Consider the following 16,993-nt stretch of genomic DNA (forward strand, 5'->3'; position numbering starts at 1 on the left):
TTTTCTCAAGTAGCCAGAACTCAAGCCATATAAAACTTGATATCGACGCCAAGAAGCTGAATCAAAGCCAGAAACTAATAGAAAGTTAGTATACGCTTCATAAAATTGGTGTAACATGCTCCTGTCATGGTGCATTCAATACCATCTGTTATTTCCAAAATTACAGTAAAACTACCAAATAATAATCTGTAGTTCTATTACAGTGCAAGTAATAAGTACTTAAATAATATTTGTGCTTTATAGCAAACAGTGATAGAACAAAGTATAGAAAAACTATCTTCATTTAAGCTTTGCAGGTTTTGAGTTTGTTGTCATAGAAATATCATCCAGCTTCTGTATATATAGTATTAGTTTCACTGAGCTTCACTGCAAGTACAATATTTGTACAGCCATTTATTTTAATAGTCCTTTAATACAATATCTCCTGAATTTTAAAAGAAATGATTCATGTAATAGTATATAATGTTAACTCTTTTTTGCACAATTGTATAATACCTTCCAACACATTTGGCTAAGATTACTAAACTAGATTGCAAATATATGAATTATTTTTGGCATTTATTCCATGGGGAATTCTAAACTGAAATAAGTGAAGGTTAACTGCTCTGCATTCAATCCAAAAAAAATATTTAGTGGAGTAGGTATTCTTCTACAGTATGTTTCCATGGATTCATCGTGTTCAAGGAAGTGGGCACCACTAAAATTGAAAGTCCTGAGAGAGAAACCAAGGCTAATAAAGTGCCCTTATAAACCAAAAGCATACAAACTAAATTAAATAGTAAAGGTCAAAACTACAATCTGATAATAAATTAGCATGAAGAAGCTGTTATCCAGTAACTTACATACTGGAGGTAACACTGCTTAAAGATGCATTTTAATTTACTGATTATTTCTGGGTTCCCAAGTCAACAAATTTATAGTGCTCAGAAATGTAAAGGCGGGAACTATCAGAAATGTAAATTACTTCTAAAATCAGCAGAAATGAATGCTGGGCCCCACTGGTATAATGCTTTCATTCCTAACTATGAAGATTTCAAAAATTTGGGATTAAAAAAAAATACGTTTGCTATTTATACATGTATCTCTTCTGCAATACTAAATCTTGCTTGGTCTAGGCCTCTGGCAGAGGTGATTGTCTTGGAGAGCAGGGGGGAGGGGCACTTTTGGTTTTTTGAAAATGTAACTCCTGTCCTCTGCCCAGACTAAATAAGGAAACTAATTAATCCATGAACAACATGCAACATTTGACTATATGGATGGCCATTCATTACACACCCTGCTTCTAATATTTTATTGCCCTCTACTATATTGACAAAGTTGGGTGGCAGTTATACTACTATGTCCCACTTTATATGTTCATGCCATCATTACATTTGACTATATATAATATATATACTCTTATACATTTTTAACAACTATTTATATTATATTACTCGTTTGTGGGGTCTTTAAATGAATTTATTTTTAAAAAGCTTTTTTCCCCAAATTAAAAAAATATATTTGTATCTGTTAATTTACTTCATGCTGTGTATGATATAGTCAAGGGCATATGGAAATATGGATTCATTCAGAATCATTGTTATTATTATTAGTAGTAGTAGCATTGATAATAACTTATTTTATGTAGCGTCCTCAGGCCCCCAACTGCAATTGGGATCCCCCCACATTGTACAAATGCATAGCATTAGATAGTAAGGCAGGTTGTAAATTTTCTCACACAAGGTTTTTTTTTGAGTAAACAATTATTTGAAAGTGTCGCTAAACTTGAAAGTTTTTGATTTTTGACTGGAATACCATTTTTTCCCAGATTTTTTTTAGTAGAAACTTAACATTTTCCAGGAGGGTAAAAAACAAACAAATAAATAAACAAAACCTTTTTTCAAACAGGTCTAATTGGTAGATCCCATCCTGAAGAGTTACTTTATCATGTATGCTGTTGTTATGATAGGATAGCATTAATCTTGACCGATAGTTTTGTCTGTGCTTAGCATTTTAAGAAGACTGAAGTACAGAATTATTGATAGCAGGAACAGTAAAATACCAAACACTTAAGTCATATTATCTCGTCCTCCACATTCCCAGTAACATCTTACCTAACCTGTTCCTTCATTTGTCAAGCGAGGATGCCTTGAATCATTTTTCCTAATACTCTGTTCTGCTGCATAATCACCATTACTGTTAAGACCTTTTTTTCTTAAGATCTAACTTAAACTTTTCCTTTCTTAGATTCAGGCCACTGCTCCTTGTCCTAACATCATCTGAGACTGAATAATTATCTCATTTCATTTATATTGTTACCTTGAAGGGATTTGATTAATGCAGTTCACTGATTATGACACCTTCTGCGGCAGATGGTCACTGTGTTACACTAATTTGCTTCCAGTATTTTATAATAATTCACTTTAAAGTTACATAGTGTAGAAAAAGAATAATTGCATATGTATCATAGGAATTATCAAAATTTACCGTAACTTCTGATAACTCTTTTCTATACAGTAGAAAAATGGTGTTAATAGCACAAAAAAAGAAAAAAAAGTAAATCTTATGGTACTTAAAAATGAATAGCACTGCTAAATGTTGAATGCAAAGTGTATAGGAAAGGGTGTAAGAAAGAGTGTTTTTACAGCTGTGTAACTTTAAACTGCAGCTTTGATATTAGGCTGCTACTGTGTTTAGTGGGCTGAAGCCTCTGTTTTTTATATATATGTGTATGTATATATATATGCACGCGCACACACACACACACAAACATTTCTCTTTTTCTTTTCTTTTAGCTGATGGATGCACTGACTGGTCTGTGGATTACAAGAAGTATCAAGTTCTAGTGGGAGAGCCTGTTCGTATAAAATGTGCATTATTTTATGGCTATATCAGAGCAAATTACTCTCTAGCACAAAGTGCTGGCCTTAGTTTGATGTGGTACAAAAGCTCTGGACCTGGAGATTTTGAGGAACCTATAGCTTTTGATGGAACTAGAATGAGTAAAGAAGAGGATTCTATTTGGTTTCGGCCAACAGTGGTGCAAGACAGTGGCCTTTACGCATGTGTCATAAGGTACTATATTTTAATTTATTGTGTTTGAATACAGTGAAACACAGAATTATTGCTCCTAATATTGAATCTTTATGCTACCATTCACCACACATAACATTTTCAGTGATTTTTGCCCCCCCCCCCCCCCCGATTTTGAATGTTTCATGAGTAAGTTAGGTTTTTCTTGAATGCTTTCAATATTCAAAATTGTTTGCTGTATAATTTTAATTTGTAGATTTCTATTAAAAATGTGAGGCATTTTGATTGGACACACAAGTCATCTTGTTTGGATGTGCATACCTCTGAGAATGAGATTTCTCGTGCAATTGTTCATGTTTACAAATTCAGAATTTATTTTCTACAGTTTTTCTCCAGTATAATCTTTACGTTGACTGATTTTTGCAAGTTGTTTTGTCCATAACTAATTCATTAGAATATTTTCATAAAGTGAATTAAAATGGGTTAAAAATACAATCAAAGCAACTCATTAAAATGTTTACAGTATATGTACCCTTCTCTGTCAGTGGCTCAATCTTGCATTGAGAGCAAAGGAAGCTGGATGCCTCCTAAACGTGCTCAGCATCTTGAAGGATCAAATCCCATTACCACAAAATCAAGCACAGTTCTATTTTTTAATTTTTGAGATGAATGTTCCACTTCTATCTGCATCTCTAAAATGGTTCATACTGATGTATTATTTCCAGCCTACAGAGAAAGTAGAGATCATCAGGGCACCCACTTATCTTTTGAAAATTACCTGAAAATATAGAATTAATTTTACAGATAGGTTGAAATGATGTGAATTAAAAGAAAAAAAACCTTGTGCTTGCAGAGGTGAAGCACAGTTTATTGCTAAATGTATTGTAACAATTGGTTATTGTCCTTTACAGACAGACAGAACACTGATAACTCTGCATCTACATGTAACTGTAAAAAGAGGATTTAGCTACCTCTATACTAGAGGAACAATAATAATTTTATAGGCAGCTGAGTGATTAGGAAATAAGTACATTATTAAGGTGTTCTGCTGTCATAAAGAGAATGAGCATAGCTGCTGTACATTACCAGGTACATGGCGGGTCTAGGGTTGTTTGGTTTGGTTTTAGCTCATAGTGTATGCTTTTTTGAAATGTTCATTATCTGCATCACTTTACACCTTCTACTGCTCCATGCCCTCATAGCCCCTCTGTCTCCCACGGGCTGTTCTTTGAGTTTATCACCATTTTTCTTTTCTTCTATATTTATTTCCATATAAAAAACAAAGAAGACAAAAATTAAAGAGATTCCCTTACCTAAGATAGATATTTATTTAGGCTCATATAAATATAGTTTCAGATGAACATCTATTTATACGTATGCAGCAGTCACCATGCATTTACTCACAATTAGTGCACAGTAGTACTTGAGGTGCCGCCATTATTTCTCTCTATTTAGCATAAGAAGTAACTTTGGTATCTCACATAACATTGTGTGGTAATTATAGGTAAATGCATTGTTGTTATCATCAGTCACTGTATGTGATAAACATTAAAGCTCCTAGAAAACTATTATTTGTGTATTCTAGTAGTCTGAATTAATGCACCTTTTTAAACAGATTTTGTTTATTCCAGAGATGGTTAAGGACTACATATAATTTACTTGGGATGAAATGCTACTTTTGAAACACCCACAAACTCTTCTGAATATCAACAGGAGTTCTGTGTGTGTGTGGATAGAGGGCAGATAAATATGGCTCTTTGGCCTGAATCCTGCAAACTGTTATTGTTAGGTGTCAAGCCTTTACCATTAAAATCAGTCGGATTACTTATGATAATATGCTCTACACCTAATAGAAAAAGTTTGTAAGGTTGAACCCCAAAAGTTAATATATACTGGACTTCAGTGATTTCATTAGAGAATGTATGATAATGGGTTCACTGTAGTTGTTTAGCACAAAGGGCTTGATATTCATTTCGGAATCACAGGTACATTTACATTCATAGATGATGTGAAGCACTACCTCTAAATAGGTAGTGTTATGTGCCCATTTAAACAAGTCTGAGCTAAACATTCATTTCATATTCTTGAAGAAAAACAATAAAACACAATACAGCGAATTACTCAGGGAAATATCTTAGTGGTTCATATTTCCCCATCCTATCCTAAATTCTCATATTATAAACTAATGGTCTGAAAAATATAAGTTTGCAAAAAATGTCTGAGATTTTGAGGTGAGGTAGTGGTGGAAAACTCCATGTAGTTCTAGCAGCCCTTCCAAAGCTATTACTGTTGAAGTAGTTAGGAAAAAAACACCATCATGACAGTCCTGTTACTACCATCACCACTGAAATTACTAGAACATTATGTGAGACTGTCCTGTGGAAGTGGTCAGGGGGCAGAGTGAACGGTAGAATCTGTAGAAGCATATGTAAGTTTGTACATCATTTTCTGCAAAAAAAAAACCAATGGAGACAGTAATGTCTTCTGTGTTTGTGTGTGTGTGTGTTTGAAGATTCTTTGTTCTTGTTCAGAAGGTCTCTCAAATAATTCCACAATGATGCCTAGCTTACTTTAGGACCCGGTACTGAGCAGCTCAGTTAAGGGAAAGGGTATGCATAGTAATACATTCATGATCATGGTGTGACTATTTGCACTGTTTTGAGTAGTGTATGGAGCAAAGAAAAATACTGTCCCGCAAAAGAAGCTTTTTGAAAAGTTTAAAGCAAATGACCCAACTCTGAGTTTTAAAGCTCAAAAATGGTGGGGATGGAGAAATCACATTTCTGACTGTAGCGAATGAGTTCTTATTTGAAGGAGAAATCATAACTCAGGAAGAGATCTTGACTTTAAATTCCTTGCATACTTACTCCTCCTCAAGAAAAAGTGCATAAGTCAGAGGGCAGCTGGTCTTCTCTCTCTTCATCAGAGATATTGCCTTGTTAGTAGGCTCCTACTCCCTTCTCAGTGTCACAATTAGTCCTAAGAGTTTCCCTCTTCCTATATCCCTTCCTGCTCTGGCATTTGTGATCCTCTACTTGCTCTATGTCTTGGGGGACAAAGGCTCAATGATCAATTTGCGAATAAAGTCCTATCAAAGAGTAGAAGAGGAGCTAAATTGCTGGGGAGGGAGTCACTGGAAAGAATTTTTTCTTGATCTCTGGAAGGAGGTTTTCCTCTTGTTGTTTAAATCAGCAGAAGTAGAGAACAGAGACTGATGGTTGACCAGTCCCTGGGTCATCAGAAATGCACATAGGGCTATGAGAAGAGAAAGAATAGGTAAATAGGCAAGTAATGAAGATGAGCTTTAGAAAAACTACAAACTGCGTTCCTACATTCCCAAGTTATGGAAAGAAGGGATGGAGTGGCCCAGTGCATACTATTTGCCCTGCCCCTTGCAACTCCTCTCCTCTGCTGGTATCCTATCCCAGTTCCATACCCCTTCTCCTTATATAAGCAGTGAGGAAAAGATGTTTCTCTGCTTGCATAGGGAGTGGAGAAACCGGGAGACTGAATTGTGGGTGTAGATATTATGGTGATGAGTGAAGTGTATAAATGCTTAGATGCGTGGTTTGGGCAGCCTCCCAGAAGGGTGTGCTAGCAGAAGCAAAGCAATCTTCTCCCAAGTGGAGTGCCTCCTCCCACTTTGTTGAGGCAGTTTTTTGCCAGTCTGCGTATGTAGGGGGAGCTTCACTTCACTTCACGAGCTAAAGATTAGTCCTTGAGTGCATGCATGCACCCCCACTCCCATCCTCTCACTCACCTCTCCCATGCTCGCAGCATCAATCCTCTTCAACTTCCCACGCTAGCTCTCATCTTTGCTCTTCAGTTAAATGCTGCTAGCCATAAGAATCATGCACAGCATCATCACAATTTTGCAATCCCTGTTGCTATAATCAATTAATCTGCTTCGTGCATATTATAGATACTTTCCACCAAGTTAATGCTTCCTAGAGGCAAGATTTGGGAGGTCATCAGATTGAGCTGGAAGTGGAGGAGAGCACTTGCTGTCCCTGAGGCAATCTTACTTAATCACTACCACACTAGTAGCATTGAGAAGACTGTTAGACCTATACAGCAATGATGCATACCGCTCATTATTTTGTAGCAGCCTTCTACACCTACAAAAAAGGAAACTGATTCTATCTGAAGTACAAAAGTATGCTCATGTGCTGTGACCTGTATTCTGTGTTGCAACCTTGTGGGAGTTGAAAGCTGTAGAAAATGAAGACTTACAGTGGATATTCCATCATGCTGTTACCTATTGTGTTTGCCAGATTGCACTATTGTTGAATGAGTATATTTCTAAAGAATTCTCAGCTAAAAAAAAAAAGAATCTTACCTTTTCAGTTCCTGGATCATGTTTGTGTCTCAAGCTGATGAACTTTTTGTTCATTATTATTGCACAGTGACTCATCAATGTACAGCTGCTAAGAAATAATAGCCTTTTGTGGAGACAGACAATAACTTTATATATTAAGTCATTATGCTGTGTAGGTACTTGTAATTCACGCACAAACTCTTACAACTTATATTAGTTCTGTGAAAACAATCAGTATTCAGTAGTCTCTTTGCAGTCTCTGCTGCCCTCTTCTAGCAGCAACTTGTTACTATGATACCCATTTACATTTTTTTACTTATTGTCCAGCTGTACCAAAAGGAGAACAGGAGACACTGAATTAGTGTAATTAGGCCACAACTTTATTATTAATGTCTGTGAGTACCCAGCAGATAACTCCACGATCATTTCAATCTCTACCCAAGGACTTCCGTCAGCCCCCGTCCCTTTCTATTGTGGTCCCCAGTCAATCCGCTGTTGGGACCTTACCTTCCTCCCCCACCCACTGAATAAAAATTATGGTGGGCTACAGAGGCATGGGAGTTGGCTCCCTGCCGTGCCAGTCAAGGCACCCCAAACCCCTCCCTGTTCCACTCCTTTAACACTGCCCTACTGTTCTTACAGTAAATAAGTTTTTCCTGAGATTTAATCTAAATCTGCTATGCTGTAGTTTGCACCCATTGTCTCTGTGGCAAGAGAGAACATCTTTTCTCCATCTTTGTTATGGCAGCCTTTCAAGTATTTGAAGACTGCTATCATATACTTCCTTTAATCTCCTCTTTTCCAAACTAAACATACCCAGTTCCTCAGCCTTTGCTCAGATGGTTTGCATTCCATCCCTTTGATCATTATCCTGATCTTTCCCTCAGTTCCCTCCCTATCTGGAAAACATTGAGAGACACTCCTCAAATAATGGCCCAATCCAGCATTCACTCAGGTTACAGGGAACCATTAGGAGACGGATTGGGTCTTGAATGATAGCACTATGCTTGGCTTCTGCATCAGCTGACAAAAAAGTCTCTCCAGGAAGTAGTCAGCATGGGGGTGAGGAGTTGAGATTGCTGTATGTACCCAGAAATCAAGTATATCACCTTACCTGAATCCTGTACCTACTTGGGAACTCAAGTCACTTTTTAAATATTATTTGTGAACCTGTAACTAGCAATTCTCACAAACTATTATTTTGTCTTCAATTTAGAAAAAGTATCATAATCTTTTATGCAAATATCTTATAACTTTTATAGCATCTCATAAATCCTAAGCATTTGAGCTTTGGAACCTAAATCACTTCCACTACTATAGTCTCTCCATTTTGCTGTATGGTGCTAGCTGTGTTAAAGCAAGCTTGCTGATCTAATTTGTTGTTTGTTGCTGTGCTCAAAGATAGTATTTTCTGGGACACTTGTGGACACTGACAAAAACAATTTTTGTGGCTAGTTTAAATAAACACTTCCATATATATGTCAAACATTGCAATTCTTGTTCAGACATACAAGACAGACTTGGTTATCACAAGACTAAGCAAAATAGCTGCGTGAAGTAATTGCTAGCAAGGGACTTTTTAAGGTTGACCCAATGCCTCTTAAACCACTTAAGTTGTTGACAAATGTGCCCATTAATAAGAATATTTGTGACATGCCTTTGCCTGAGTCAATACATACCCAACAATTATTTTAAAATAATCTATTAGGTATACATCAGCTTTTTAAGATGTGCTCCCTATTGTTTGTACCGTAACTTGAATTGCTTTGAGGGTCCAGATTCAATTTTGAATTCAGGTTCCGACTGGGAATAACAACTGCCCAAATAAATGAGTTCCTAATTGGGATGGGCAAATAGACAAATTAACAAACTTGCCCTACAATCTAGTTGAAATCGTCAACTATTTCCAGGATCAGATTTAAACCTAACTTTTTGATGGTTCTGAAATATTCAGATGAGGGGCAGTTCTTTGCATCTGAATGAAAACAGAAAGTGACAAGTGATCTTGTTCTCATGAAATTTTTGGTCCACTTTTGCCAGATCCAGAGGTCTAAATAGTTAGAACAGACATCCGGATTTTTGTGTATTTATCCTAACCTGAACTTGAAGCTTTTTGAGAATCACCCAGCGAAATTTGAGGGTGGTAAACAAAGAATCCTCTATAGGAAGAACTTTGAAAATTCAGGACTGCAGATGGGTGGTAAACAGATAGTATATTAATGATTCATAGATTCATAAATTATAAAGCCAAAAAGGACCATTGTGATCATGTAGTCTGACCTTATAGGCCGTAGAATTTCCATGAATTTATGGACATGTCATAAACAACAAATTGGAGACTACCATACATTTATAAAAAGGTAAACCAATTTATTTCACTCATAGAAAAGATACATTGGTTTATGTCTACACTGAGGTAAAAAAACTCCACAACACTGGGTCTCAGAGTCTGGGTCAGCTGACTTGGGTTCACTGGGCTCTGGCTACAGGACTGGGACTTCAGGCTGACTTGGGTCCCCCTTCACTCCTCCTGGGCTCTGAGCCCAAAGGGCATTACACTTCTAAAGCCTTGCATCCTGAGTCAAAAGCTGTGGCTATGCGGTGCCTCTTTTATTGCAGTGTAGACATACCCATCATTAGTTTATATAACCTTAGATTTATTCAGTAGTTGGATTTGAATCTTCATATTTGTTCTAAAGATGATCAGCATAGTTCTTCTCTGGCTTACCATTAACTTTTGGAAGAGCCTGTCATGAATGACTTAACCAATTCATACTATTTAAATAATTATATTCCTAGTATACATTTGCAATTACTGTGAAGAGCTCAGTTATGCTTATGATGTATCTTCATACACTGTTGTAAATTTAAGGATACACGTATGAAGTTTAAAATATTATTTACACGTACATTTATCTAAAAAGAACTATAATTTTAAGCCAAAATAACACAACCATTATATAAAACAAAAAACCAAAACCAAAAACACTTCACCACCACACTACTTTCAGAGAAGCATTCCTTAAATTATCATTTAAAGTGTAACATCTTAGTCCACTCACTATATCACCCTATGAAGACTTTTTGGATAACAATCCCTCTATGCATTGGATCCTGACAACCACATCGAATATATATACATATAGATATTGAATAAAAAACAGGGAGGGTGAAGACACTCTGCAGTTGGGGTGGGGGGAAGGAAGCATAAGTCTAAAAGAAACAGGATTCATTTTTCATAAAATGTTTACAGACACCATTTCTAAATCATCATAAGTAATGTAAAAGCTCTTTTACAAATGATGTTTGCCATCCCACAATACCTTGCATTCTTTTAATGTTAATATTGGTTTCTAAAGATCTCCACTTGACTCTGAGAAGGATTTTTCCCCAAATAATCAGATGCATACAGAATTATAAACACTTTATTTCCCCTAAATGATTTTCAACATTTATTATCTTTATATAAGTTTTTTTAATTTTCTTATCTGTTTAAACTAGCTCACCCAAATGTCAAAGTTACTATATAATTTTTATCTGTTTCTCTTTTGTAGCAGTTGCTATTAATTGAGATTTCTTAATATTTGTCTCTTCAAAAGGTAATCATTTAGTTCCCTGTGTAATATAATGAGACTGATATTTCTATCTGAAAATCATTCTATACTTTTAAAGTTGATGCTGGGGAACCTATCTTATTGACTAGATCTTCTTGACATACTAATTTTAAATGTAATATTGTTAGGTATTTCTCTAAAAATCCACCCTTTCTACCAAAATATTAGAGGCTAAATTTTGAAAAATAAGAGCTTGATACATACACGCAAATTGGGCAATTGAGCACCTAATTCTGAAAGCGAGTCCACATGCTTACATTATTTAAGTTTAATGTTATTATTACATATTGCAGTAAAGTCCAGAGGCCCCAGTTAGGATCAGGGTCTCCTAGTGATGGGTACTATACAAACAAACTAAAAGATAATTTCTCCCCCCAAAGAGCTTGCAGTTGGTACACTTTAAAGAAAGATACAAAAAGATTAGTTAGGATAGTGGCTTGGATGGATGAAAGGAGATAGTTAAACTAGAAGAAAATAAGAAGTGAGATGGAATCAGGACTTGAGTTGTACAGATATTTGAGAATGAAAATTTGGTGTGGAAAAGGGAAAGTCACAGAGGGGATTTGATAAGGGAACAAAAAGTTATTTGTAGTGGGAGAAGATGATAATTTTAGTAGTAATGTCTTAATAAACTGGGGAAGAGCAAGCTGAGAAGCAGGGAGGAGATTGAGATCACCAAAGAATCAATGAATTATAGGGATGGGGAAAAGAAGAAAGTCATATTTCCAGTAATAATTATGCAGGATTTGGGAATAGCCGTGATATTGGGAGAGAAGAGAGATGAGTTTAAAGTTTAAAGAGTTTAAAGTTTAAAGAGCCAGATGCCCATAGTCAGGGACCCAAGAAAAAGAACTCTTTCAAGAATTTCTATCTGATACCACTTTTCTTTTACTGTTAATTACTTTACTATTGAGAAAGATCATATTTTCTTAAGGGAATCAATGGAATAAATTAGAGATTCTCCTGCAAATTGTTTCAAGGTCTTGCTAGTATATGAGGATTTTAATATACTTTTGTAGCACAGGCTTTACCTCCTTTGCATTCATTGTCACATTTCGTCTTTGCTCCCATAATTAAAAAATTCATTTCATACTGAAATCTAAGGAAAATTTTGCATCCTCTGTAAGTTACAGTAACTGATGTATTATAACTACTTATTATAGGGAAAGAAGTATCTGACCATTTCAGACCCAACTGTTAGGGTTGGTCAGGAAACTATAATTCTGTTTAATTAAAAATTATTACTGCTCCAGAATTAGTTTTTGTTTCAACACAGAATGAAAATGAGACTGTTCAGGATTTTTCACTTAAAACATTAGAGATAGACAGACTCCTTCCCTCCTTCCGATAACCAGTAGCCCTGTGTTTAGGGAAGTCACCTGGGGGTTGGGGAAATGCAGGTTCAAGTCCATGTAAGGTGACCAGATGTCCTAATATTAGGGGCTTTGCCTTATATAGGACCCTATTATTCCCCATCCCCATCCCAATTTTTCACACTTGCTATCTGGTCATTCTAAGACTATGCTCTCTCTCATTTTGACCAAAAATTCTTCCCTGGACCTGAGAAACCTTCCTGATGTTTTCATCTAAGCCAGTATGTATCTGCAAACATTTTGTTTTTGACAAAATGGCACATTTTGATTTTAAAAAACACATTTAATTGAAAGATTTTCAACCAGCTCCATCTATTATAAGCTGACTGAAGTCAATCCATCTAGGGAGAAGGGATCACATGTTACTTAAAATAATGGAAAACAAAGATGTCCTATCATCTGTCCCCACATCAGATGGAAAACAAAATTAATTAAGCTAAATCCAGATGCTTAGGACTGATGTCTTTAATAAACTTTTTTAAAATAAGGGCAGTGAGGGTGGCTCTTCAATGATCAGTCTGAGGCCTACATTTTAAACAAAAACCTTCAAAGCATGCAGGCTCAAATTCAGTTGGCGGATAAACACTTCGTGCAAGAATTGATATGAGGCTGACCCAGTGAACGTTAGTCATGAGGTTTCAAATATGCTGCTTGCATATTACAAAGCAGATAAGAACATAACAATGTGACTGTAGTAGCAAACTATATAAGTTTGTACATTTAAAATTCAAGTTGACACTTTTCCTGCAGTTTGTCATTTTTAATCAAAAAATAAATTTAGCAGCATAAGGTAATAATTCACCTTTACATTTTATTTTCTGTAACTTTATGTAGGCAAAGATTTTTAAAGGCTATTACATGCATGTATATGTATTCCTAAAATGCTTATTATTAAAACAGTAAACTATATTAACTATTTTGGCAAATAATATATTTTCAATTTTGTAAACTGGACAATATCTGGAACAATATCATGCTTGCTCTTTTCCATTTCTAAATCCACTTTTATGGTGATTTTTAAAATTTTCCTCTGCCTAAAAACTGGATTGGGCACTGGACTGGGATTTAAGATACTTGGGTTCAATTCCCACTGGCCTGCTGAGTCACCTTGGGCAAGTCACTTCCCTCCCTGTGCCTCAGTTCCCCCATCTATAGAATGGGGATAATGGTACTGATCTCCTTTGTAAAAGGGCTCTGAGATCTACAGATCACAGGTGCTATATAAGAGCCAAGTACTATTAATGATTATTATTATAATAAATAAAACCCGGGAATTGAACATAAAGTGAGATTAGGAAATATTGAATAGTTATGATAGGACAAGCAAATGCTTGCAAGTTACCTGTCAGGATATTTGCATTGTGGAAGGATAAATGTCATTTGCCCATTTGGAAGACAATGCAATGAAAATTAGCAATTATGACAAGTTTTTGAGTGCTACTAGAAAGCAAGAGAGAGAGAAAGGGAAAATGAAACAAGTAAAATGATTATCACATGTTTTAAACAATTTGATTTTACGTTACTTTCAGAGCTAATTTTACTTTTGTCCTCCATTCTCTTCCAAATTGTTTATGGTCACTCTTTACAGCTTGTTTCCCATTAGACCTTGATCCTGAAAACACTTACTTCACTTTACACACATGAGCAGACCAGTTGATTGTGTTTAAAGTTAAGCACATACACTAAGCACACCTCCAGGCTTTCAAACCTGCCAATATGTGGCACAAGTCATCAAATTGTGTGCAATTCAACCAAAATGTGGTGTGTCTGCGTTTTGTTGTAGGTTGTGTCATAATTAACAGATTATATTTTAATGATAAAATATGTTTGAAAAGTTATTTCATAGTTAAACAGTGTGAACTGATAAACTCAGTTTTATAATCTATATTCTTGCCAACCCCAAGTGTTCAAAGATAAGTCAGATCCCCCCCCAAATTCATGAGATTTGCTTAATTTTATATATTTTTTAAAAATAATACATTTTGGCTTCCTTTTTATTTACCTTATGCTTTTTAGTCTTTAAGGCTGACATTTTCAAGGATTCTTCACAAACATGAGGGTTAGAAACGTCCTTTTTTAAAAAATAAGAGACGGCTGAAATTCTCATGCATTATCTGACTGCAGGAAATAGAGCTTTGAGAAAAACACCAAATATGGAGTGACTCACAATGAAATCATGAGAAAGAGCGGCACACTTTAAGAGATGAGATGAAAGTTGGAGAAAAGGTCTCTGCCCAGGTTTACTGGGGGTGTGGAGTGGGAAAGCTGAAGAGAATGTCCCTGCGTTGGCTTCTATTGAGGCATTAAAGTGAAGAGACCTGGGGAAGAAAGGGGAGGTCTTCTCAAGATTGCCTCCAGGATAATTAATTCAGGTCATCCACTGGTTTCCCCTGCAATTAACTCAGTCCCTGCACACCAAGATAATTCAGGCCTATCCCAGTGTAATTAACTGAACCACCCAACCCTACCCCAAGACCATTAATCACCTAACCCTGATACAATTAACTCAGGCTACCCGCATACAATAACATCAGTATAGGCTAGCCCTACCTGTCTGCAGAACTTACTTAATGCTGCCATAAGAAGAGTCCTTGCGGCTGCTCCAAGCCCTGTTTCTCTTTTCCCCTCCTTTTTAAGAACAGAGAGAGAAAGTGCAACTGCAGACAATGATTTCCAAAAGAGGAAGTGGGGAAACGAGAGGGAGTAGGCTGGGTCTTCATGTCACTGTTCACAGCACAGGGGAGTTTGGGGAGTGGTTCTCCCTCAGCCTGTGAAGACCCCAGTAGCTCACAGTACTCCTGCTCCACTTTCTTCCACCTTTGCCTCCAATCTCCTCCTTCCTGCTCTAGCCAAAAAAGAACTAATGGCTCCTGATCATCTGAGTCTTTGCTACTGAGATAGAACTGAGGGGAACTGTGCCATGAGGGTCTACAGATTTAGGCTTTGTGAGACCAGACAGGCAAAGTGAGTTCCAGTGTTAATGATATTCCAGTGTTTAGGATATTAAATGTCAAAGATGGGTTTGGGGAAAAGCAAATGAGAAAATTAAGCACATATAAATCAAACGCACAGAGATAATAATTTATGAATAAAGAGAAAGGAAATGCAAAAGAAAAGAAATCAAGAAAAAGAGGTTTAAAGGACATTTGGGCAGAGGTTAGATGAAATTCTGATAACCAGAAATGATCAAAAAACAAAACCCTGAGAAACTGAAGGTACCAAAAAAAAAAACAAAAAAAAAAAACAGTAGCTGAGGAAATGAGCCAGATGCTAAGACGGTGAGGAAAAAAATAATGTGAAGTTGAAAACTTCAGTGTTGCCAACTCTGATAATTTTTTTTGTTGAGTCTTGAGATATTGTGTGTTTTTCTTAAATCCCCAGTTCCTAAAGTCAAATGCCTCTATCGAAAATATATTAGAATCTTAATATTTGTTTTTTAAAATAGAAGAGAATTCTTAGCCTTAGTGATTGAAGAGAAAGGCTAGAGAATGTAACCTGATTGCATACTAATGCTTAAAGAAAGTGGCAAATAAAAAAGAAGCCTCCCAATTTAATATTTAATATTTTTAAAATATCTTGATTTTTGAGGCCTGACATAATTTTTGATGCTTAGGATGTGCCAAGACTGTTTACCTCACTGATAACTTGCACTGATTAAAGAACAATACAGTACTCTATCAAAATGAGAGATGCCAACAAAAGTGAAGAATGAATTCATTGGCATATAGAATGTCAGTGTCAGGTAATCAGAATCACCTCACTGGAAAGAATATTTTTAATATGTTTTTTCCTTCAGACTTCAAGGCTCCACCTAAAGAATTCTGATTCTATCTAATTCTGACCGTAAATAATGTTCAAGTGGTTTGTATTGGTGAGGCTTCTAAGTTTCAATTCTTTTCACAGTTACAAAAGCTCTTAAAATCAGACATTGCTGATTCCTGTTTTAAGGAAACTATTAGTTTATTCCAGTTCTTTGGGGTTTCTTCCCATAATCACAGATCAGAAAACATATTGAACTGGAAAAATATTTTTAAAAAACCAGAGTCCTGAATATAGATTGCCAAGGCAATGTTCTTTACTCTGTTAATGCTACTAAAGTAAAGGCTATGTATGATTGCTCTGGTAATAATAATAATGATAATGTTTAGCACTTAAATAATACGTTTTCATCTTCAAAGTGATTACATTAGACATTGCAACACCCCTATGAGGTAGGCAATTAAAGTGAAGCACAAAAAAGGTTAAATGACTTCCGTATGTCTCCAGAACAGTCAGTGTTCTACAATCCAGTTGACAGACACTACTACATTTAATATACTTGCTGGTGTTATTTGGAGGAGTAATGTATGTTTGATTAAATCAAAGGTCTTTGGTTAATAATAATAACTCACAGTGTACCTGAGCACTTCCAAACACAGAGGAAGATATGATCCTTGACCCAAAGTGCTCACAATTCAGACAGTGGATGGGGGAATGAAAGCAACAGATAAGCAGTTATACAGCTATGTATGTTAATGACTACCTATATTGTTCTCTATGTATGTATTGGTGAGTGGATGGAAGGAAGGAAAGAATGTGTAAATTATATCCAAGTTACTCCTGAAACCTGACAACTTCAGTTAGCAAGTTTCTTATACGCATCGTGACAGAGAGAAACCTTCAGGAGGACTTGAATG

General features: G+C 36.0%; 1 protein-coding gene across 1 annotated transcript in view; it reads left to right on the plus strand.

Moving 5' to 3' along the window:
• IL1RAPL1 (interleukin 1 receptor accessory protein like 1) overlaps nt 1–16,993 on the plus strand; it is a 932,016-nt gene that overhangs the window by 461,259 nt on the left and 453,764 nt on the right. The window contains exon 3 of the mRNA XM_067545295.1: nt 2,775–3,054. Coding sequence (XP_067401396.1) covers nt 2,775–3,054 — 280 coding nt within the window. The remainder of the gene's footprint in view (nt 1–2,774; nt 3,055–16,993) is intronic.

This window comes from Emydura macquarii, unplaced genomic scaffold (genome assembly GCF_026122565.2).
Source record: "Emydura macquarii macquarii isolate MOO-44397 ecotype Brisbane River unplaced genomic scaffold, CSIRO-AGI_Emac_v2 contig_1043, whole genome shotgun sequence".
In the NCBI taxonomy this organism is placed as follows: Eukaryota; Metazoa; Chordata; order Testudines; family Chelidae; genus Emydura; species Emydura macquarii.